This window comes from Caretta caretta, chromosome 2 (assembly GCF_965140235.1).
Source record: "Caretta caretta isolate rCarCar2 chromosome 2, rCarCar1.hap1, whole genome shotgun sequence".
Classification (NCBI taxonomy): Eukaryota; Metazoa; Chordata; order Testudines; family Cheloniidae; genus Caretta; species Caretta caretta.
This window is the reverse complement of record NC_134207.1, coordinates 104,983,960-105,008,515: the sequence shown is the minus strand read 5'-3', so window position 1 is coordinate 105,008,515 and position 24,556 is coordinate 104,983,960. Positions and strand designations below refer to the sequence as shown.

Here is a 24,556-nt window from a genome sequence, read left to right as displayed (position 1 = left end):
CGTTCCTTGGCCTCTCCGTCTCCAACAAGTGCAAATTGTGATGGCTTGTGTATTACAGAAATTCGATGCTAGCAATACCAGACCACATTTTTAAACAGAGTACGTATTTAAACTAGCAAAAAGAAAACCAAATAAGTAATGTACTAGTGCTGCACTCCTTATTGTGGCAATGGCTGTAATAGGGTACAATGAACCATATTTCAAGTTGTATTCTTTCCCCCAAAACTTATACTGACAAATTTTGAGAGCAATACAATGTTGTCAATGCACCAATGAATTATCCAGGACAATCCATTTACACAGAAAGCATCATCCATAGTAAAATACTTATTACAGTGCAGAAGAAATATACCCATTCATCTGGCATTGAAATAAAAGCTGTATATCATGTCCCTGATACTCTTCTCACACTAGATTTATACTGCTGTAACTCCATTGTTCTCAACAGAGTTACTCCCAATTTTACATGGGCACAAGAGAAGAATTGGGCAAGCAGGTAACTAGAAAAGATGCTGGGGAACTCAGCTATAAGGTCACACACACTGTTCTACCAGTACCGTTTTGATTCAACAACCTGAACTTCTAGCAGCCCAAATATTTCATTTCACTACCTCACAAAGGGACTATATGTTAAGTCAACAAACAAAGCTAAAAATAAGGGTGGCTCTAGCTAGCACCAGTGGGAGCTTTCAATCCAACGTACTTCTGTATTTGGAGACATAACATTTTTGTTCAACGGCTGGCATAGCTGAGAGATGGAGCTAGGTTCCAACCCCATCCTTTTCCAATCATTTTCTCCTGCTGTCAGCTATGACTCCTACTGGTGCTAATATTTTAAGGCTGAAGAACACGGCAGGGAAAAAAAGAGGGTGGACAGATTTTTATTCAGTGGATAATTACATGAAATAAACTACACAAAACCCAGAGAAGAGGTTCTCAGATATATTTATTATATAGTGTGCAACTAAGAATACAGGGGTCAATTTTTAGAAGGCACAAATGGCAATCAGACACCTACATACTATTTAAAGTAAGGCATGTAACTGACATTTGTGCCTTTGAATATCTTCCCCTTAGCACACATTTGTACATATACACAAATTAAGTTATCAGTGAACACTACAGTTATACACAAGAAGCCCCAATGCCTTCACCTTTAGAAGTCTGGTAGTGTCTTGAAGAGCTTTCATCTTCTCTATCCCCCAACAATCACCCCAGGTTTTTCAAAGTAAGCCTTTGCAAACACAATCATGCACCCCTGCACTGCAAAACAAACATTTAACCTTGCAAGATATTACTCCTTTGTAAAATATGGTCCTGAGGACAAGAGACTTGGATTCTAGTCCTGACCTGGACATTACCAATTTGTAACTTGTAATTGGACACATTATCCAGTCTGACCTCAGTTTCCTCACATGTAAAAAAGGGATATTGCTATGTATCACCCAGGAGAGAATCATAATGTTGCAAAGCTTAACATCTGTGAAATGGTTTAAGTTCTGATAGCAGTCATTGAGAAATTTTCAAAGCATAATATTGATTTATAAAGCTCAGCAAATCTGCAGATTTCTACTTTATATCCACATCTGTGGACTTCTTTTGTGGATAGAAATTTTGTATCTGTGCAGGGCTCTATAGATTTAACATCTCTAGAATTTAGCACGACTTATGATATGCCTGAATAATACCAAGTGTATATTCCCTACAGAGAAGCAAGTCTCATTATGACTGCTCTTATGTTCAGTCTGGCTGTTCTTAAGATTGTTACAAAGTGAAATCTTGGTCCCTCCTTCCTTGTCTTCTTTCTGAGCAGCTTTTGCACTCTAGATGAAGCAGACAGCTTCCAAGACAGGAGATGCTGTTACCCCATACTGTCAAAGTTTGAAAAAAAAAATCTCTATTGCATATAGTCTCTTGAGACTTTATCTATAAAACCAACAACTCTTACATTTCAAATCCTCAGTCAGCTCCCCAATTGCTGCAGGTGGTATTTGCATCCTTTGAGATCAAAGCATTTCTTTAATCAACAATCAGAGATCTTAAGAGGTTTGCAACAGCACTGATGGGGTCTAATTCTGTGACCTAGTCACCAGGACTTGCTAACTTTTCACTGATGTTAGTCTGTGCTTTGGAAATCACCCAGTCTTCCTTTTGCATGGTGTATTTATAGTCCAAAGTAGAATTTTGCTGATTTTTACTACTTCATTAACTTAATCAGCATATATAAATTACACAAGAAAATTACAAAGGAATGTTTTAAAATATCTGAAATGTCAAAACATCCATTGATATGGATCGAGCACCTGTGTAATTGCAAGGGGATTGCTGTTTTAATGACAAATTCCAAAAGGAAAAAGCTTGATGACATCTATCAAGACAGGAAAATAGAGTTGCAGGCACAAACAGGAAACAGCAGGAGATTTTCACAGCTCTTAATTAAATTCTCTATTTTTTGGTTTAGTGTAATCTCACTAAGAAGGAACAGTGGAATCTGTTTTCTGTGAGTCAAATGTTTAGCTGTTCTGCAAACCATTTTAAGCCACCATTGTGCTTCCAATCCTACAGCCTCTCTATTCCACATTGGGCCTGAGGTACAAGCTACACTGGCCTCAGCATGGCCCAACCTTGTGCCAGCTGCCTAAGATCCCAAGATTCATAACAGAAGTTTGGAATCATAAGTATGCCCTGGGTATGACCCTTATGTCATCCACAGCAACAAGAATTGCTCACCAAAGATGAACACAACTTTGCAAGTCTGTCTTAAATTAGCCATTTCAAATTGTCACCACCAGTTAGGGCACCAATATCAATACACATTTCGGGGAAGCTGTATAAGTTTATGAAATTAAGCCAGAGCAACAAGACAAAACAACTGTGCCTTGTTAAGCTTTGAGGTACAAGAAATGTATAAGCCCAGACTTAGCAAACACTTATGCATATGCTTGACTTCAATGAGAATACTCACATGAGCCTATTATGCACATGGACAAATGTCTGCAGGATCAACTTTACTTTTATTAACTTTAAGTGAAACATCTACACTACTTTCTGAGGAAAGCCATCTAGATGTCAAGCTGTATTCTATATAGGTTCTCCCTTCAAAGAACACAAAATTTGAAAGCCAGACGGACTTCAACTAATTTGACTCTTTAAAAAGGGAAAAGTAATTTAACAGTAAAGATCACCATTACCACCACCACCTCACATGAATACTTAGGGGAAAGACACCTTAGTTTTTCAAAGCTATAAAAATAATTTTGCCCTAATTTCAAACTAGAAGATGTCACCGATTCCTTGTTGAGATGTGATTAATATGGCACTGCAGTCTCCTGCCAACTGAATGCTATTTAACAATGTAAAATATGGGAAATATGACAATATAGTAGAAATGCTATCCTTTTCCCTCTTACATTCTCAAATTCAGTATTCATTCACATAAGCTGGGATTTTCAAAGGGGCCTAAAAGAATTTGGTTAGTTCATCAGGGACTATTCACTGTAGTATTTCTCCCCTTGTCAGATAATTTCTCACATACAATCTGAAAAATTCCATCTTGGTAAGAAACTGCACTGGAGAATATTATTTACAGTTAGAAATATGCAGTAGTCCACTTGTATCCTCAATACAACTGCTGGAAGGCAAATCTTCAAAATATGCATCTTTTTCAGTATACATGACTACTCATTTTTCATTAAATAAATACCCTAGCCAACAGAAAGATTCTGATGGTATTCATATCTTTAGTCAACTCTCTTTCAGAAAGGGAACGAAAAAACAAAACTACAGGTGTACAAGTTAGTTTGGAAGTTTAAGCATGTGAGTTGGCAGGAAGTTACATTTTATTTAATTATATGTAGCAGACAGGCAAGCAGGATCATTTTATCTTAGCGCCAATAAAATAAATTTAGTGGTCTCTCTTTGGTTGAAGAGGTAGAGGGCCCTTCCATATCAGCATTATAGTGTCACAATACAGTTTGCTTTCATCTACTTCCCAAACTTAAGCATTTACCAAATGGCATAGCGTGAAAGTCAGTCACTTTCATATAGTCTGAGAAGATGATACGCAGAAATAATACAGCTGACGACCAAAATTTCTGTCTTCAGACAAGGGATGCAAAGAAGCGGTCTGAGTTCCCTACTGTTCATACAGAGTGCGGAATAGAGGAACGTATGTTCTAATCCATTTTCATGTATATTCACACTATTATCAGCACATCCTGAACTTACAGAAAAAAAATTAACATAGCCGCTAGTGACTGCTTGACAATGTCAACATTTCTCCAGTATTTTCAATCTTAATTGAGCACTATTACTACATAAAGAATAATAGGTTTTACATCACTGACGTCATACCAAACAACAGTACAAAATACAAGAGAGACTTCTTAGAGGCTTGTAGTGAAGACAGTATTTTTATTTTATTAAACATGTTAATCTTTACAGTTTCCACTGATTATGTTGAATAAAAGATTAAATGCTAATTCCAGCCTCTCAGCTGTATGAGCAGAATTCAATAAACACAAGTTTCAGGAATATATTTTCAGAACGGGGAGCATAAAATTCTGTACACATGCATGTGCATGTACCTGTGCACTGAAGTGCCCTATTACATGTATTAATGTCCAGGATGCGTGAACACACTTCTGAAGATGACATATCTTACACCCTTCTACACTGGTACAGGTATCAGTGCAAGAACTAAAATTATGCTAAGGAAAGGATTAAAAAAAAACATCAAATACCATTCTTAAACTACATTGATCAGTAAGAACAGTGGCAAGAGATATAACATTGGAAAAGCAGCATTAAAAACAATTCTAACTAGACACTTGAACAGTAATGAACACTAATTCTGACAGCTGGACACTAACAATTGCATATATTTTGTTAATTTAGACCTTGATCCTAAAAACATGCACAGGCACTTTATACAGTTGAATGGTTCCATTAACATCAGCGGGAGTATTTACCTCTACTAAGTTAAGCATCTGCATACAGGGTATTTATGGGACTGCCTTATGGTAGAAGTGCTTATTTATGACCTTCCAAGTGTGTCATTTTATTCATATGACTTGAAAGACACAGATGCTTAGTAAAGTTGGGTTTTGACTTCTCTTCTCTACTCAGTTCCATTGTAGACTATATTAAACACATCGATGTAAATATGTTATGAAAACTACAACGGATTTAGTATTTTAATGACTACTGTCAAATCATTAAAAGCAAAAAAATGCACTTTGAGCACGTAAACTAAGACTAGAAATTCTACAGATGAACATGCATTTTTAAATGAATTCCACAATATTTACTTCAGCCATAAGTGCTCGCACCTCAATAAGCTAAAATATTTGGGGTCTCTTAGTGTCACCTAAAAAGCACAGTGCTGCTTTTACCTTTCACATGTAAATTATACCCATTTTCTAACAAGTCCGTCCTTATCTTTTACTGTATTATTAGTGTTCACTGGGGTTTAAAGTAAAAATAAGATGACATGTTAAGTCCAGCATGCCATCTGCAACGGTTTTCAGACAACATTCATTACTTCATCTCATGAATTGTTATAATTCTTAATTCTTATAACTCTTAACATTTACTAATTTTTTTTTAAAAAACCTCTATATTAAGATGCCTATTGTCAAGACACTTGCATATAAAGAAAAGAATCCTAACTATTCCCTGCTAAAAAGAGTGGTCCCTTAACTGCTGTCACCAACCCTAACAATTTAAAAAAAAGTGTCCCTCTAAACTACCATTATAGTCAGGGAATCATTGGTAACCGTTTTTTCTTCTTTGAGTGCTTGCTCATGTTGATTCCATTCAAGGTGAGTCACAAGCAGTATCCACGGAGGTGGGCTCAGAGTTCACAGTCGTGCGGCTTGCAACATTGCTCTACCGAATCCAGCATCATCTTGGGCCTGCTGGGTAAGCGCGTAATGAGACGAGAACGTGTAGATAGATGACCAGGTAGCAGCCCTGCAGATGTCCTGACTTAGCGCTTGGACAAGGAAAGCTGCCAATGAGGCCTGCGCCCTCGTCGAATGGGCGGTTACAATCACCGGTGGAGACACTTTTGCCAAACCATAACAGAAATGGATGCAGGCGGTGATCCAAGAGGACATCCACTGGACAACCTTTCATCCTGTCTGCCGCCACAACAAGGTTTGTGTTGACTTACGGAATGGCTTGATTCTTTCGATGTAGAAGGTCAGAGCCCTTCTGACGTCCAGAGTGTGCAATTTGTGCTCTTCCTCCAATTTATGAGATTTTGGAAAGACGACAGGCAAATGTATACCCTGACTCCTATGAAAATTGTAAGCACCTTGGGCAGGAAAACCGGGTGCGGACTCAGCTGAACCTTGTCCTTGTAGAAATCTCTATAGGGCAGCTCCGAGGTAACTGCCCTAAGGTCAGAGACCTGGTGGGCAGATGTGATTGACATCAGAAAAGAAACTTTCCAAGATAGGAGGAGAAGACAGCAGGAAGCCAGAGGCTCGAAGGGGTGGGAGACCCATGAGCCACGACAGCATGAGACTCAGGTCCCAAGGAGGGACGGGGTACTGGACGTGAGGATAAGAAACCAGACCGTCATGTCATGAGCAAAGACCGATCTGCCTGAGATTGGTGCTGCCTTGGCGAGGTGCTAGAGTCCCCTTCCAGTGACCAGGGAGGAACTGTGGACGCCTGAGTATGGTGGCTGGCCCTCGGAGCAGGGGAGCGGTGCCCTGAGTGGGGAGATTGGCCCCTGCCAGCGGACCGGTATCGGGAATGCAGGGACCGGTGCTGTGAAGCGCATCGGTCTCATGACATTGGGGAGCGAGATCTGTGCTGCAGTGTCATCTGGCAGGAGGGCGAACAGTGCCAGGCATACAGGGACCAATGTCCCATTGTGGGTGATCTGCATCTTGCCCGTGATGCCAGCAAGCTAAGCCGTCTAACTGGGGACCTAGGGTGCGGAGTTAGGGACCTTGGCCTCTGCTCTGGGGGATCGGTGGTGCACTACTGCCCTCTGAGGTGGTCCCATGCTTGGTTTACCCCTATCAGGGTGGTGGATGGGCTTTTGCAGCTTCCATCAGCATATGCAGCACCAGTGGGGCTCTCTGATCTTTAGCCCCCTCAGCCGTGGGAGGCAGTATCGGGTGCCTGGATCCCCTACTGCTCCTGGGAGTCAGATCCTTGCACACTGAGCAAGGCTTAAAGCCCAGAGACCAGCGTATGCCCTGTCTTGGGGCAAAGTCCCAAAAGGGACTCTAACTTACTAACCACTACACTTAACACCTAATGACTAACTAACTACAGTGAATAACTGTATACAAAAGAAGGCGGAATAGCACTAGGAAAACACTACTGATCACTTGCAAAGCAAGGGGAAGAGGCTCTGACAAACCACCACGGGCGGTAAGAAGGAACTGAGGGGGTGCAGGGCCGGTGGTGCCTAATATACTGATGCATGAGTGCAGCACTCCAGAGGGTGCCATGACTGGCCCTATGGATACCAGTAAGGCAAAAAATATGCGACGGCTGTGCACGTGGGCACGCACACACCTAGAATGGAATTAACACGAGGAAGCACTCAAAGAAAAACATTGCAGTTGTTTACGTTCAAAATGTTTAAAAGATCAGTTACCTCAAATGAAAACCATAAATATTTGTTGAAGAGTAGTTATTTAAGTCTTTTCTAGAGATAGCAACACTCAAACTGAATCAACACTTCTATGTTGATGGCTTTACTAATTTGTGGTTGAATTAAGCAGACTTGCTTACAAGTGTTCTCATTTTACAGATTGTGCTTCACAACCCCAACCCACATAGACTTTCCTAGGACACACAACTGTATAGTTATCTTAAAAACAAAACAAAACAAAAACCCACACATCATGTAGGTTGCAAAGTCAAGCACAGTGCCAATGCAACTTTATTTCTGCCCTCATATCTCATATGCATTCTGATACAATCTTCAGTTAAACGATCACATACTTTCGCCCCACAGCTCTCCTGCTTCACTCAAATGCACAGTGCTCAACCATTCTGTGTTTTGGTTTATCCCCATAGTTCAACGTGTTGCTCCATGCTTTATTTTCTTCCACACAATTTAAACACTGCTCTGAATACTGATTCTTTTCCTTATGGTCTTTTCTAGAGCTCTCATTACTGAATTTATCTCCACATCTCCCTTGCAGGACAAGAGTATTATTATTCCCATTTTACCGATAAAGAAACAAAGAATTCCCGGAGGCCACACAGTGATTCAATGCCAGAGCCAGGATTAGAACTCTGTACTTTGTGACTTCCAACACTTTACTCACTTCTCCAAACCCACCTCAGTGCCCAGGTTGGGATGAGCTGCTGGATCCAAAGAGTGATGAGAGAGGAGCATCTATAGAACTGGTATAGAATTATGAAAAACAGAGATGGAAGAAACCAATTATGTTATGGCAAAGTTTCCCTAAATGTGTGATGCAGTCCCTAGGAGAGTATGGGCAGAACTCTCAATTGCCTTCAGTCAACATTAACTAGAGATTTTTTTTCTTTTTTTATGTTTGAAGACAAAACCTTTAAAGCAAGTAACAGATGCAGTCTGCGGATACCTGAACAATTGCTCTGAGATATCTCAGAGCAATTCAGATGACAATGATACTTTGTAAGTTAACAATTTCACTGCTCACCAAGAATGTCATGGAAGAGGAGCAGCATTATATTATGAAGATTTGCATAGGCCTCTAAATCCAGAATGAGGCTTTGCATTGCCTGAAACCTTGCCTGTGGTAGTACAATCCTGGCCACGGTCCTGGACTCAACAACTCCTATGAATTCTGTTTTCTCTACTGGACTCAGGCTTGTCTTGTCTATGTTGATCAGCAAGCCAAGTGCATCAAAGGTGGATCAGATTATGTTCATGCTGAATACCACCTTCAACCTGGACTGACCTCTTATCATCCAGTTGTCCAGGTAAATGAATACATGGACCACTGACCTCAGGAGGAAAGCTGTAACCTCTACTACACACTTTGTAAAGACACATGGGGCAGCCAGGAAACCAAAGGGGAGCTGTGTGAACTGATAATGGTGCCCGCTGACAATGAATCTCAGAAATTTTCTGTGACTCTAATGAATCACCATGGGAAAGCAGGCATCCTTCAAGTAGAGAGCAGCATACCCATCCCCCACTTTCAGGGAAGGAATAATAGAAGCAATTGTGACCATGTGGAGTTTCTATTTTGGGTTTTTTGGGAACTTATTTAACTGCTGTAGATCTAAAATAGGCTTGAGATCCCTTTTACTTTTGAGATCTAGAAGTATCAGGAATAAAACCCCTTTTCCCCTGAACAAATGAGGGAACTCCTCTAGCTGCTACAAGGAGGAGTGATTGTATTTCTTGTAGCAACTGTCTCATGAGAGGGGACCTTGAAGAGGGATGGAGACTGCGGCGTAGAAATAAATCAGAGTGTATATCCCACTTCCACTGTGCTTATAACCTACCAGACTGTGGTGATGTGGCTCCAAGTACGACAGAAACGGAACAGACATTTTTCAAAAATCGAAGAAAAAGATGGCACTCATAACTGGTAGACTACTCTCCACCTGCCCATTAAAATGAGTTCTCAGAGTTGCTGCCTGTCTTGATGAACTGGTGGCTGCCGAAGCAGAGGGTGGTGGCAGGTGTCTCTTGTACCCTCTGCTTCTTCTCCCTGGCAGGTCTTGGGCCTGAGGGACAAACCCCTGAAAATGCTGGGACTGATGAGAATAGAACACCTTCCGTTTCACTTTTGTCCAAGGATTTTATGGCTGCTCTAGAGTCTGAGACTACGTAAAGTCTTGTCCAGCTTTTGTGAGAAGAGCGGGAAAGATGAATCCTGGATTGCCTGCTGCACCTTGGGAGGGAGGCCAGAAGAGTGTAATCAGGGCAAGCATCTCACCCTGATAGAGGCCAGGCTGTGAGCTGCAGAATCTGCTGCACTGAGACCTGCCTGCAGAGCTGTTCTTGCGACCAAATTTTCCCTCCTCTATTAAAAACTGGAACTCCTGTTTCATCTCATCTTGGAGCCTGTCTTTCAACTCAAACTGTATGAAATGAAATTGAAACACCCCAACAAAGCTCGCTGGTTTGCAATACAAAGCTGTAGCCTGCCTGTGGAATAAAGGCTCCTCCCAAAAAAGTCCACCTTCTTATCCTCTTTATTTTTGTGGGGTTGACACCTGGTGCTCGTCTCTCTCTCCCTCATTCATTGCTGCCACTACAAGGGAGCTGGGTGAGAGATTATACAGGTGCTCAAACCCTTGAGAGGGGACATGGTACCTCTTCTACACCTTTTTTTTTGGTGTGTGTGCAGAAGGCAGCAGGGAATCTGGGGACTGACCGAGAATCTTGGTAGGCTCCAAGATACTCTCCCTATAAATGAGATTATTTTGGCTGGGGACACAGATGTCAAAATGTCCACTAGCTTTTGAGACTTTTCCCAGGCCTCCTTTGGGTGGATGTCTAAAGCCATTGCCATCTTCCTCAATAATTCTTGATGGGTCTTAAAATCATCAAGAGATAGAGAAATAAACACCATGAGGAAGGGGATGTCAGTGGTACCAAGGGCTGGTTCAATTCCTGCTCCTTTTGCAGCTGGTTATGAGAAGGATCCTGAATCTGTTCAGTGCTGGGCTTGGTATTTGATGCTATGATGCTTATGGTGCTGATGCTCCTGATGACCAGAAGATGGACCTGGCTGAGGTGGCTGCAGGGATGCCCCTTGCTGCAACTGAATCTGAAAACAGGGCGGGCTGGTGCCATACTCTTGATGATGGGACATGCTAGGCTGGGACACACAGGATCCCACTTCAGAGTCTGATGAAAAAAAAAAAGGCTTTTCCTGTGACCATGAAGGCGCCATACTTGTCAGTACTGGTGAAGAAGGCTCAAGCTCTGAAGAAAAGGGAGCGGGGAGATCTGTGGCTTTCCCCTAGCTGATACCACTTTAAATCGGTTCCCTGATGGTTGAATCCAATGAATCTGCCCAGTAATGAGGTAAAGGCGCTGATGGCAGTATCTTGGGCGCCAGTTCCGGGCAAGTATCTAACTGGCAGTGACTGCATCACCAAGAGGTTTTAGCAACTTTCAAATGCCACAGGAGTAGAGGACACTGGGAAGACACTCTGGTAACAGGATTTAAGGAGATGGCAATGAAGGCGCTTTGGGAGCTGATTTCAACAGGCCTATACTGGGCTCTGGAGTCAACAAACTCCCCTGCTTAAAGGTATGCTCTGGGGAGTGCTTTCTCCTTGAACACATTCCTGAGTCTTTAGAACAGCTCTTTGCATCTTTTGACAATCCTGGTACTGAGTCCAATTTCTGATGCCTCTTCTTTGGTACCGGCTATGCTGATCTGCGTCTCGATACTGGAAGCACTGGAGGTGTGCTACTGACCAAAGCCAAGATGCTCAATATCTGGACTGAGGTTAATGGCTCAAGATGGAGGATGTAGCACTGATTCAAGCAGTAGATATTTTAGTCTGGCTGCAGTCTTTTTTAGAATGGGACTTAAAGCCCTTAGAAATGGCACACTTGTCACACATGGGAGGTTCCCGTCGCCCAAAAAAGTAAGGCAGCTGGGGTGAGGATCACTATTCGGCATTGCCTTACCCAGAGAGTGGCAGGGCTTGAAACCCAGAGGTGGTTTGGCCCTTTATGCCTGTGAATAATGTGTGAGGCAGCAGAGAGCACTGGGGCTACCACAGCGGGTACCGTTAAGAGAAAAATCTGATAACTATGCACAGGAGAGCTCAAACACCTACAGTGGAATGGACATGTGCAATCACTCAAAAAACATTGGGTTGCTGTATCTAAGCTATCCCCTCCCACCTGGTTTTGTATGCCATTGGTCTCAAATTCCTGTTCTGTGGTATGAGGGACAAACTCCCTGCTGAAACAGCAATGCCATTTAATACAAGTGGCAGTTAAAGTAACTTCCAGAACTAGCATTTTTGAAACTGGCATATACAGGCTCCGAATTTGAATCCTGACCCATTTAGTTGTTACAGGTTTTTGGGTACTTCTAAACCAAAACCAGAAGATAGGTCCTTTCTAATTCTGAATTGGACCTGCAACCATAGCCATAGGGACAGGTTCAGCATAATGCATCTGAAGTTTGAATCTGTTGAAATTATGTTCTGTTTTAGCACATCTCTACCTATGGTGACTGTTTGTCCTGGAGGAGACGTCTATGAAAATAACTGAACAAAACTTTGAAAACTAGATGCCCAAAATTAGAATAATAAAACCCTATTAGGCACCTAGCTAATTCACCTGGCTGAATTTCGGAAGTTCTGAACACCAGCAGGGATACCTAAATAGAGATACCTAAATTTAAGCCCCAATTTTAAACATTTTGGCTTGCTGCGTTTACGATGTTTTTTAAAAAGCATAATTTGTCACCTCTAGCCATCCCACAACTGAGCAAATGGGACAATGAAGTGTAACTGTTACCTCCCAGTTTCTGTGCTGCTAAGCAGGAACACAGTATGGGCAAAATGTTTAAACTTGGGTAGTAGGCAGGTAGCAAGCTATAGTTATTTTTTCTGTGGCTAAGAATTGTGCACATGCTACTGTGTTTTAGTCTCTCTCCCCCATTTCCCTTTCTGAGCCACTTGTTTGTCTCGTCCCCTCATTATGTCTGGTCTTTCAGACTGTAAGCTCTTTGGGACTGGGACTGATATATTCTATGTTTGAACAGCATCTAACACAATGGGACCTCAACACAGTTGGCCTCTGGGTGCTACCACAATATAAATGCTTAAAAAAAAAAGTATTTAAACACAAACTCATGAGAAAAGCCCCAATTTGCCAGGAAAGAGGTCCCCTGATTTCCAATTGGATAGTGCATTTGTCAAGCCCCAGTAAACGTAACTTAAGCAGAAATTCCTCTATCCAGTATTTTCCATAATTTTCCTAGCATCCCCAGTGAACCTTTAAAAATTAATCAGTGCTCTACCAGTTTTGTAAAAGTCCTATGTTTCTGAAACTGAAGGTTTGACAAATAGAAAATTGGATTTTAAATTAACCAAAGATTAGAGTGGCTCCTGTTAACATCAAGACAGGAGTGAATCTGAGAAGTCTACAGGTTAGCTTCTTATATGATTATATCATAGGTAGCATTAATTCTTTGTACTGTTCTACATAATTGGCTAATCTGAAGATAGACAGGGTCAACTGAGGAATCTGCATAATCCATGAAAAAAATATATCATGCATATGCAGAAGTCACTTTCCCCTTAGGTTTTTTCCCCAATATACAAGTTGTTCTTGGTGGCCAAATTAAAACCAAAATTTGACCCCCTACCAATGAAACTTGTAATCTTGAAAGCTCCACATTATTCTTTATTTTAAAATTCAGAATACCCATTTATTTCAAAATCTCATTTTTCTTCTTCCTGAAGTCATTAAATTCTTAGATTTTTCTTTCTCCAACAGAGTTTGTAAAATTTTGAACATAATATGCAGTATTTTTGGTTACAATCAAAGCAGCCCAATTGTACCACAATCGCTGGCTGTCAGAAGCGCTAAAGAGTAACAATCATGATTAACAAGGCGAAACAATTTTCCAAAGGCCTTCTCTGGGACTGGTTTATCAGAAGTTCCCACCTGAAGATACCAACCGACGTATACCTTTTGGAAGAGGAAGACAATCAAACGAGGTACCAGTTTCGCATTACAAAGCAAAATGAAAATAGCTGTGTGGATGTCAATTTTTGGCTCAGTAATTTGTAAACTTGGAGAGTGAGAAGGGAAGAATATGGAGATTAAGAGCGTGCACTTTTGAAGTTGTTGACTGACACATTAACACATCAGACTTTTACATGCAAGCATTTTAGAAAAGTCATACATAAATTCAGTCCAACACAAAGCTTCCCAGCTTCTTGAAACTTTGAGACAAATTCCTCTTCCCCAATGTCAGATAAGGAACAACAAAACCTTTCTAATTACTCTTTCAAAATACTTGCTGTCTTGACTGTTTCAAGTTTCTTTCTTGCCAACTCATTTAAAAGAGTATTAGAATGAAATGCAGGGTAAAAAGTGGTGATTTAGAAAAGGAGCTGAAAAGAACATTTCTTTTTCAAATATAAGAATGGAACTTAATAAATTCATGTTGGGAAGGGGCAAGGAAAGTGGAATGAAGGAGACAAAAGGAAATGAAGACCATGAAACTGGGAAGGGAGAAGTGAAAGCATGTAAACCTTTTGACAAAGAAAAGAGGTGGCAAGAGATTTCTGTAACACATGAAGACTTAAAGAATATAAACCCTAGAGACAATGAAAAGGCGAACATGCAGAAGAGTTCACCTTGCATCTCAGCATTTATAATACTTTGTACTTCTGTAGCACCTTTGATGATCTCAACTGTTTTCAGAGATAATTAAGTTAACCCCAATACTCTGCCAAGTAATTGCAGATTACATGTTAGAGAAGGAGAAACTGAGGTACAGAGAGGGTACCTAATTTAGTCACTTAAGTCAAGAGGAGTTGCTGAGTGCTCAGCACTTTTGAAAATTAGGTGACTTATTTAAGAACCAAAAATCCATACTTTGGAGCCTAACAGACTCCCACTTTTGAAAATCTTGGCTTAAATAACCCGACCAAGATCACAAAGTCTGTGGCAGGGCTCCCAGATCTCTTAGTTGCTAGTTCTATTCCTTAAATCATAAAGCCAGCCTTTCTCCCCTTTTATTTTAGTATCTTAATTCAAAGGTGAGTTAATGTTTTTAGTGCAGACTGACTAGTAGAAACTCACTGTAACACTGGTCAGTTAACCCTTTAAAAACAAACATTACTCTGGGATCTTACTTTGAAGTTATCTCCCATCTGAAAGTACGTGTATGAGGTAAGCAAAGAGGAAAAGTTCTAAAACAAAACTGATACTGCAGCCAGCTGTATATTTTATTTGATAGCCAAACAACAAATCCAAAGTAATGAATACAACTTAGAGCTGAAATTCACATGCAAAACACTCTTGTTTTGGGATATAAATTATCCTAATAAATTCTATAGTATATAAAATACAAAAACAGTATATTCTCTTTGGGGTTTCTACAAATACAGTTAAGGAAGCCCTATAAGGAATTAAACTCATTGGTAATACTACAGCTGTTCACCTATTTCTGATCATTTCCTTTAGTAAGATATTGCAAGAGTTGAAATCATTTTTATTTTTAAAGAGGTAAGCTAACTAAGCCAACTGAATGAAATATTATCAAGTAACAAAAAAACCTGTGATCTTAGAAAAATGTAACTTGCACATAAACTTAAGTGATCCTTAGCTTTCACATACCTGAAGGATGAGTGCTCCGCGTGGACCGGTAAAGTGAGGGGAGGAGCTGGAGACTGGATATACGGAGACTGGACAGAAGACTGAGAGCTCTTCCTGATTAGCTTTCCAGTGTTGGGATCATAAAGCCGAACTTCAGGACCCGGCTGAAACTTTGGATGGATGGGTGTCGGGTGAAACAGAGCAGTCTGGAACACACTGTGTGTATCAGGAAATGTGGCAGGACTGTTCTCTCTGTTAAATGTAATTTTTAAAAAGTTACATTAGAAATTTACATTAATTATTTGTACCTGGCAGTGGAAGCATTAGAATTTCCCTTTCAGAGAAAGGACACATCAGGCTCTGACAAAACAGAGCACTGGAGCAGTCACAGAGATTATTATAGGGCAAAATGGACTTGCCTTTTTTCTAAAACAGAAAATAAATTTCTTAGGGAGTATGTTCTCAGTACACATGAAAATTCCACAGAACTTAATAGGAATAATGTATGCATAGGGAGAGAACAGACTTAATGTCATACTTATTCACTAAAATGAAAATATTCTAAAACAGCTATCTTAAAACATTTCTCAAAATTTAGTTTGAAACTTCTTAAAACAATTTCCTCTGTAGCATTAAAACTAATACATATTTGTCTACCACAGTAGATACTAATATAAACCAGATAAAATCTGCGCATGCACACACACATGTTCGTTTGTATAATGATTTGTAGGATATGATAAATATTTGCTATTCAATATTGCTCTTCAAGCAAAACAAAAACAAAAAAATAGTACAGCAACTTCTGCCTCAAAGAAATTATTTACAAAACACCAAATTAATTCACTATTGCACTAAGCCACATATATGGCTACTTAAAAAAAAGCCATTAATGATGCCATCAAATGCGTCAGTCACTTAGATTAATAACATATGGAAACAGACACATACAATAGCATGGATAGAAGAACTAGCTATGCATCATATAGTGATGTAAGGAGGCAAACCTATCTTAAGAAGGGCGTTCAGCAAAAGTAAGTTAATCTCACATATTTATACATGCCAGCCTTTTAAAGTTCTGCTACAACACTAAGATTGAAGATCAACAGATACTTCATAGATAAAATTATCCATTTCTCTCCAATGTTCTTTATAAAATGAATTTACTTGCAAACAGGATCTCTTCTCAAGAGTTTATTTGCTTTTATAATTTGTCACCTGAAGTTGTAAGCCCTCTAGGATAGCAATCATTGCCACAAACAACTCTGACAGCGGAAGATTTGACTTCAGAAAAAATGCACATGCTGCTACACATTAGTAATTCAAGTCTTAGTTTGTATTTTAAAAGTCTCCCTCGTAAGAATATGAAAAAAGTATATGATGCCAGAGCAACATTTTATTTTAAAAAAAAATGTGTTCAGTATATAGAAGAAAAGACCATCACTATATCTCATTGAAACTGCAGTGTGAATTTTAAGTAAGCAGGAAAGCCAGCATTTTGGTCTTAGAGGATGTGATGTTGGCAATTCACTGAATGACATTCTGCTAAGGATTACTTTCTGTCTGAAGGCACCATCCTATGGTGAAAGAATAAACTAAGGTATTGAATATTTGGGGGTATAAGATCTCATGGCACATTTTAAAAACTAGTGAAGTTACAATTTATTTACTTTGGCCAAAATTTTCAAAGCTCCTAGACTCCAGTTTAGGCTTCTAATTAAAAACTGCCTCATTTTTAGACATATTGGGCACCCACAAACCCTATTTATGGTATAAATATTAATCCATGCACATGACTTCACTTAAGTCTTCACCAAAGGATGGCAGTAAGCAATCCCTAGCCTGATGCCATTCATTAAAATCACCAATATCACTTTTTGCAGCACTGCAAATTTTCCAAAGCAATCTCCTGTAAAAAGGTGAGGCTCTTCTGATTAGTTTGCAAGATTGACAAGATCAACTGATGTGGTGCAAACAAGAATACAGCCAGGATTTACAAGGTATAGGACAAGAAACAAAAAGCAGAAACTCCATTGGAAGCCCCTTGCCATCAGCTCTTTCAGTCACATCACCTCCTTCAAGAGGGCTCATCATCAATAGTGGTCTCTGCCCCCTTTGGTATTTTTCTTTAACCTTTCTTCTGCTTCCCCTCTCTCATCCAAGGTTTATCCTCTTCCTATTTGCTGTTCACCCCACTCCATTGTTTTTGTCTCCTTCCTTTCTTACCACCCTTCCTTCAGTTCACCCATTTTGTTCTCCCATCAGTGTTTTCCCCCTCTGCTCTCATATTTATCCTCCCCTTTTCTCTTCCAACCACATTTTTTCTTCTTACGTTCTGTTTTTTTCTCCCTTTCCTTCTCTTTGTTACCACGTGTAAAATGGCTAGCTGGTCAGGCTTCTCATACTCCATGAATCTGTGTGCTCACAAGGTGGGAGACTGCATGATTACGTCATGCTACACCTCCATTCCTGGTCTCTACTAGTCCTCCACAGCATTAGTATGCAGCACCACTGGTCAGACCTGCTGCTGCTTAATTGAAGTCCCCGCTTGTGGTACTACTAGTCTTAGGGACTTCCCTAAACTCCAAAGCTTGGATCAACTGCCTCCCAGTGATAGTCCTGTATGCAAATAGGACAAGAAATTGGCTGAAATATGGTATGGAATTTTCATACAAACCCTACATCTCACATACAATTTTGGGTTCATCATACCTTATGAATCAACTCTCTACACAGAATGAGAATAAAACCAGTCGAAACACGATCAACCTATCTTTGGTCCATTTTTTTTTTTTTGCAACTAATTTTACCTTTGTGTTTTGATGTAGTCATCCTTTAAGGGAAAGAGCTGCTCCTCTACCTTGTCCCAACGCTCCAAGCAGCTCCACAGCCAGTCAGGGTTTACAACATGGAGGTGTTTACAGTCCAGAGCTTGCCGTACTTTTTCTGTGCCTATTATTAAGTCAAACACAACATTACAGTGTTCTGAATAGAAAAGAAGAGGCTTATGTTTTTAAATAGGATATTCTGTGACCTATTTTGAAAGTTATCCGCTGGCTCAAAGACATTACAGGACATGTTAAAACAAGTCTTAAGCCTTGGCTGCACTAAGGTATTTTACAAGAAGCTTCTTAGTGGTGAAAATTAGTGAAATTCCTTAGTAGAGACACAGCCAGTGTTCCACTAAAGATCATTCAAATGGGAAGTGGAACCAATCAATTCATAACACTTGAGCATTTCTACACTGAGCAAACAGGCAAAAAGATAAAAGGAACAAAAAAGATACAGATTTCCAAAAACACAGCCTTGTATCAAAAGATATCACAGTCTAAAGCAGAAGTGGCCAAAGAGTGGCCCACTCAGTACCCATAAAAACCTGAGCATTTTCACATAACATTAATGTATGCAGTGTGCTGTTATACCAAGCAGTTGTACCACTAACTGTCAAACTAACTGTCAAACACGTGGTCATCCTCTTTGATTTGCCATGAGTGTGCCAGGCGCTAACTCCTATACTAAAGCAGAAATCATGGATTCTTTAGTTTCAAATGGGAGCACTGAATGTAAAATTACTCAGGACAGGCAAGCAAGTTGTCAACATGCGCCCTGGGACAGTGCAACAAATCAGCAAAAGAAAAAGAGGGAACCCTAGAACCATTGTGGCCAAAGGCCTTGATTTATAATGCATTGTAGATGAAAACCAATAGCAGAGTCACCGGAAAGAGCAAAAAGGCATCTAGATTTCTACAGATCTCTCCAGAGAACTATCATGATCAGCAAGCTCAACAAGTAAAAACTGAGAGGAGCTCTCCAGCCTACTAAAAGAAAAAGGGAAGAAAATGTATATTTTAAGAGAGCTGGTATTAAGCAGGCGAACAGGAAGAGATTAGGTATAAGAAAAAGAGGAATAAGTTCTTGATGAAGAACAGGAAGCAGTTCTTTATCTTGATTAAAAACAAGAGGTTAGAAAAAGTTTGAGGGCTGGGCTGATGCAGTCTCTTGTACTAGGTATAAGTCAGGAGACTAGTTGTACTATTTTGGACATTTTACATTCTGGGTTCAGGCAGACTACCTTACCAAAGTTACAAAAGATAAAAGATTTAATAAATAAGGTTCCCCAGAGGAACCCAAGATTTGTGGGATGCACAAAGTCCAGAACTGCCTGCATATATAATGCCCAGGTCCCACATAAGTGATAAAGGGGTATATGCACCATTTCATTTTCATTTGTAAGGGATTGAAGAAAAGAAGTTCTCCCACACACTTTTAGAAGAAGAGAGAAATTTATGGAGAGCACATGTCAGACCCCCACTGAATGGGAAAAAAAACTGAGTTCAGCCACATTCAGGGTTCCACATATTCCAGAATTCTGTAGAATCAAATATTCCTGTGCAATGGTGCTCCAGAACCTAACGTTTCATTAAAAAAAAAAAAGTTATTTTTAGTCCTCAGGATTGTGAAGAAAGCAATAAAAACAGATACCATATTGTCTTCTTTAATCTGTACAAAGCCTGAAACAGTACTTCAGAGATGTGAGCAGCTCCCATTCATTTCTATAGGTTAACAACACTGAACACTAAAAATGCCGTGCAGGCCCAAAAACCCTACTGTCCCCTACTTGGACACCAAAACTTCCAGCTTTCTCTCCGACAACTTCTACAATGCAATTATACAGAGCCGTTACAATAATCTGCATCAGACAGTTAACTGAAAATATGGAACAAGGCAATGAACGCTGAATAAACTGGGGATGTTTTGGGGACTGCCTTCTCAAGATTTCAGTTAGCGAAAAGAATTAAAGTGTTTAATGCATACATGACTTTCCTAGAGTGAAACTTAGTGAAAGTCAATTTAATTGGACATGAACCTTAACCCCCCATATGCACTTTTTACTTTTAGGCCCACTCTTACTGAGAAAGTATCAATCCAAAAGAAAAAATACTGGAGGATGGCGTGGATTGCACCCTCAGCAAGTTTGCAGATGAGGAGGAGAGGTAGATATGCTGGAGGGTAGGGATAGGATGCAGAGGGATCTAGACAAATTACAGGATTGGGCCAAAAGAAATCTGATGAGGTTCAACAAGGACAAGTGCAGAGTCCTGCACTTAGGATGGAAGAATCCCATGCACCGCTACAGACTAGGGACCGAATGACTAGGCAGCAGTTCTGCAGAAAAGGACCTAGAGTTACAGTGGACGAGAAGCTAGATATGAGTCAACAGTGTGCCCTTGTTGCCAAGAAGGCTAACGGCATTTTGGGCTGTATAAGTAGGAGCATTGCCAGCAGATCGAGCGACGTGATCGTTCCCCTCTATTCAGCATTGGTGAGGCCTCATCTGGAGTACTGTGTCCAGTTTTGGGTCCCACACTACAAGAAGGATGTGGAAAAACTGGAAAAAGAGTCCAGCAGAGGGCAACAAAAATAATTAGGGGGCTGGAGCACATGACTTATGAGGAAAGGCTGAGGGAACTGGGATTATTTAGTCTGCAGAAGAGAAGAATGAGGGGGGATTTGATAGCTGCTTTCAACTACCTGAAAGGAGGTTCCGAAGAGGATGGATCTAGACTGTTCTCAGTGGTACCAGATGACAGAACAAGGAGTAATGGTCTCAAGTTGCACTGGGGGGAGGTTTAGGTTAGATATTAGGAAAAAAAATTCTCACTAGGATGGGGGTGAAGCACTGGAATGGGTTACCTAGGGAGGTGGTGGAATCCTTTAGAGGTTTTTAAGGTCAGGCTTGAAAAAGCCCTGGCTGGGATGATTTAGTTGGGGACTGGTCCTGCTTTGAGCAGGGGGTTGGACAAGGTGACCTCCTGAGGTCCCTTCCAACCCTGAGATTCTATGAATATTCTAGACCTTCCAGCTGGTAACGCTTTTGAAGGGGCGTGGAACAACTACTTCAACCAGCTAGATATTTCAACTCTCACTCTTTATAGATTTATTTCCTTTGCAGATTACCCTCTCTCCCTTCCCCCACCACGTAACTGTTAGGCTTCAAATGGTCTTGAATCTACCCCTTCAAGAAGTGGAAAAAAAGGAGCTAGATGGGGAGGACAGTTTATATCAGGGGTCTCAAAATCAAATTTACCTTAGGGCCAGTGCCAGTCCTCAAATCCAATAAGGTCACTGAAGATGGCGTTCAGAAAAGAAAATGTTTATATTGTATTTTTCATTTCAAATTTCTTAGAAATAATAAAACGGTCATACAGCTTTATACCATTCTTTGCCTGCCAAAGAGTTTTTAGTGTTTGCCAGACACCTGGCAATGCTTCAGTTCTGTCAATTTGTTGATGTTTGGCCTTAGTGACTGAGCAGTTGAAACCTTCAGGATTGCAGCAAAGTGTGCATCGGATTGTTGTGTTCAGTGTTTTGACTTGTTTATATTAATTGTGGAAAAAAGTGACGTTGCCTCCATGGCTGACTCTGCCCAGTGACTTGTGATGGTATCTCTGTCCCTCTCCCACAGCCAATGGGAGCTGCGGGGGGGAGCCGGACTTTGAGACCCCTGGTTTATATGTTATGATGAAAAAAACCCACAGGACATCATATTTGTTTCAGAGGAGCAGAACTGCATTTATATAATATTGGGAAAAGACTGTTTACTTTTAAATTCTATGTTGCAGTAATAAAGGAGATAAAGCCTGTAGGAGTCTTTATAGAAGTTGCCTTTATTATTTTAATACATTCTGTTCCTAGGAAACAGAACAGTTCTGGGCTTATAAACATCATTTGTGTCTGCAGCTAAAGAAATAGGCTAGTTTCTATGCACTCATGAAACCTTTCCAGCGTCGTGATCATGCCTAGAATTTTATCTTGCATTCTGTTTAAAAAAAATACCAGTCACAAACTGCAAAAGAAATTTTGTTGACCAGTGTCAATTTAGGCATTAAAAAAAAAAAAAAAAATGAACCCAGGCTATTCACTACCTTTTGTAAAGAAAAGCATGACAACATGGGACATAATAAGTAGAAAACAATGTCCTTCTCAGAGCTGTTTGATGTCTTAGCAACAGAAGCAAGGAAACAGCACTCCTATTGTTGGTCACTTTTAGTTTAAAAGTGGCAAAAAACTATTGCACACAGGACCTACCCAATCTGTAACTAACAAATAATAAAAGCAACAATGCAATACTATTTTTATTGTGATTTTTGGGTCATACACATTTTATTGTTCTAGTCCTCTGGACAAATATTTTGATGAGATTATTCTGGCACATCTAAAATACAAAATAGTCTAAATACTGCAGCGGCTTGAATGACTAATAAGATTTTAACTTTATTTTTATGGACAAATTTACTCTAAACTTCAATACTATTTAAAATGTTTAGCTGTCCTACCAGTTGCCTCATACTTAGCTCTGGGAACAGGGTGAGTATTTCCCCTCTTCAGAAAGCAGGGGCTAGTGATAAATAGGTAAACATGCCTACATTCTTTAAAAGCCAGATCCTGAAGCTTTTATACAACAATGGTATCTTAAGACAAGACTGAACAAAACAAATTATTTTGCCCTAAGTGAATTAAGTGTGTATGAAGTTGATAGCTGGACTATTAGAGGGGCACTTAGCTTAGTTATGTTTTGTAAAAACAAAGTTTTACAGAACTAGAACATTTCATGATTCTCTCCTTTATAAATTCTCACTAAGTTTACGTGTTACCCATCCCTTCATAGCCTTTGCAACCTCAACAGTGCAGCACTGAGCTAGTGCAGGAAAACCAGAAAGCAAACTGACTTATCTATAGTCATTACCCAAGCTAAATGCATTACAAAAGTTGGACTTTTTAAGCTCAGTCTGAGCAATCCATGTTATATGTCCACAGACCTGTGCTGAAGATATGTTAAACCTGACACCCCTTAAAAAGTATTAAACCAAATCAGGTAGTAGACTGACAGACCTCTTTAGATGGTCTCCAAAGTTTAAGTGCTCTGGTCCCCACAATACACTTTAAACGAAAGAGCCTGCCTAGTATGAATCAGCAGAACCAAACTCAGGGGAAAAAGATTTACTGACAATAGGTGGAAGTAAAAGAATTCCAGTTCATACTGCAGTTTGATCTCTAAGCACCACTGGTATGTCACTAGACTTCAATCTTATTATGGCCCATTCACAAAATTAATGTCACTGAACTCCCAAACCTGAACAAGAGCTCTGTGTAAGCTCGTCTCTCTCACCAATAGAAGTTGGTCCAACGAATAAAAGATATTACCTCACCGACCTTGTCTGTCTAATATCCTGGAACAGATCTATGGCTACAACACTGGATACATTAAAATGCTTGTCATGTAGCTTTCTACAGTCCCATAGCTTTGTCATAAATTACGACGACTGGGTAATAACTTGGGATGAAATTGGTGAAAAGGTCACTAAATTTATTCTGCTTTTAAAAAAGAACAAACATTTTGGTGACACTGTCCCATTTACTACTACCCCAATATCGCCAAAGACAAGCCCTGTCAAGAAACTGCTCAGCTTTATTTTCTAGCTAAAGCTCAGTGAAGAAAGCCACTCAAAGCATTTTATATTTAGGAGCAGAAAGATTAGATTTTTTAAAACCAATGTCAATTTCACCATCCACCCACAAAAAGAGTAAAAACAATTTCTAAAAACAGAATTTTACAAATATGCTAAGAAAAAAATACTGCTTGAGAACTCAGTCTGATTTAAGGATATTTACTCCGTATATTTTGACATGTGATGTTGACAATTTGTGTTTTAATAGTTATGAAGTTTTCACTCTTTGAATCTCAACCTACACTGTTGTTCTATAATGGTCTGATGCCTCCCCCCCAAGTGAATTTTTACAGTTGTGGAAAATTAACTACATAAATTTTTTAAAAAGCTTAAAAAGTCAATATTGTCTTTCAAAGTTTTAAAAAATTAAAATGATAAAAATACAATTCTGCCAAGCCTATTCATATTTGTTCAGAGATCAGCGGAAGCAATGGGAATAGGTGTTGGTGGTGTTCGCGTTGTTTGCAGCACAGGGGGACTTTCTTTTTTTAATCCCGCTCCTGGCCCACAATACCCACTCTATTTTTATCCCGCTCCTGCTATTATGGTAGCGAGTCCACGGGATGCCAGTTTCTTCACATGCAACCCAAAAACCCCTTGTGCCCCTTTTCCTGCAATTTACTCACAACTGGTCCAGATTATAATTTGGGACACATCAGCCAACACACGTTTGCCTTGTCTACAGTATGCTATGGGTCTTTAATTGCCAGTGGCCTCCCGCACAGGCTTTAATTTGACAAGTTTAACATCTTCCAAAGTC

At 40.0% G+C, this 24,556-nt stretch overlaps 1 protein-coding gene across 1 annotated transcript in view; it reads right to left on the bottom strand.

Moving 5' to 3' along the window:
• Positions 1-24,556, bottom strand: part of CTDP1 (CTD phosphatase subunit 1) — a 171,116-nt gene that overhangs the window by 101,998 nt on the left and 44,562 nt on the right. The window contains exons 9-10 of the mRNA XM_048840036.2: positions 18,097-18,238; positions 15,308-15,538 (exon numbers count right to left, since the gene is read on the bottom strand). Coding sequence (XP_048695993.2) covers positions 15,308-15,538; positions 18,097-18,238 — 373 coding nt within the window. The remainder of the gene's footprint in view (positions 1-15,307; positions 15,539-18,096; positions 18,239-24,556) is intronic.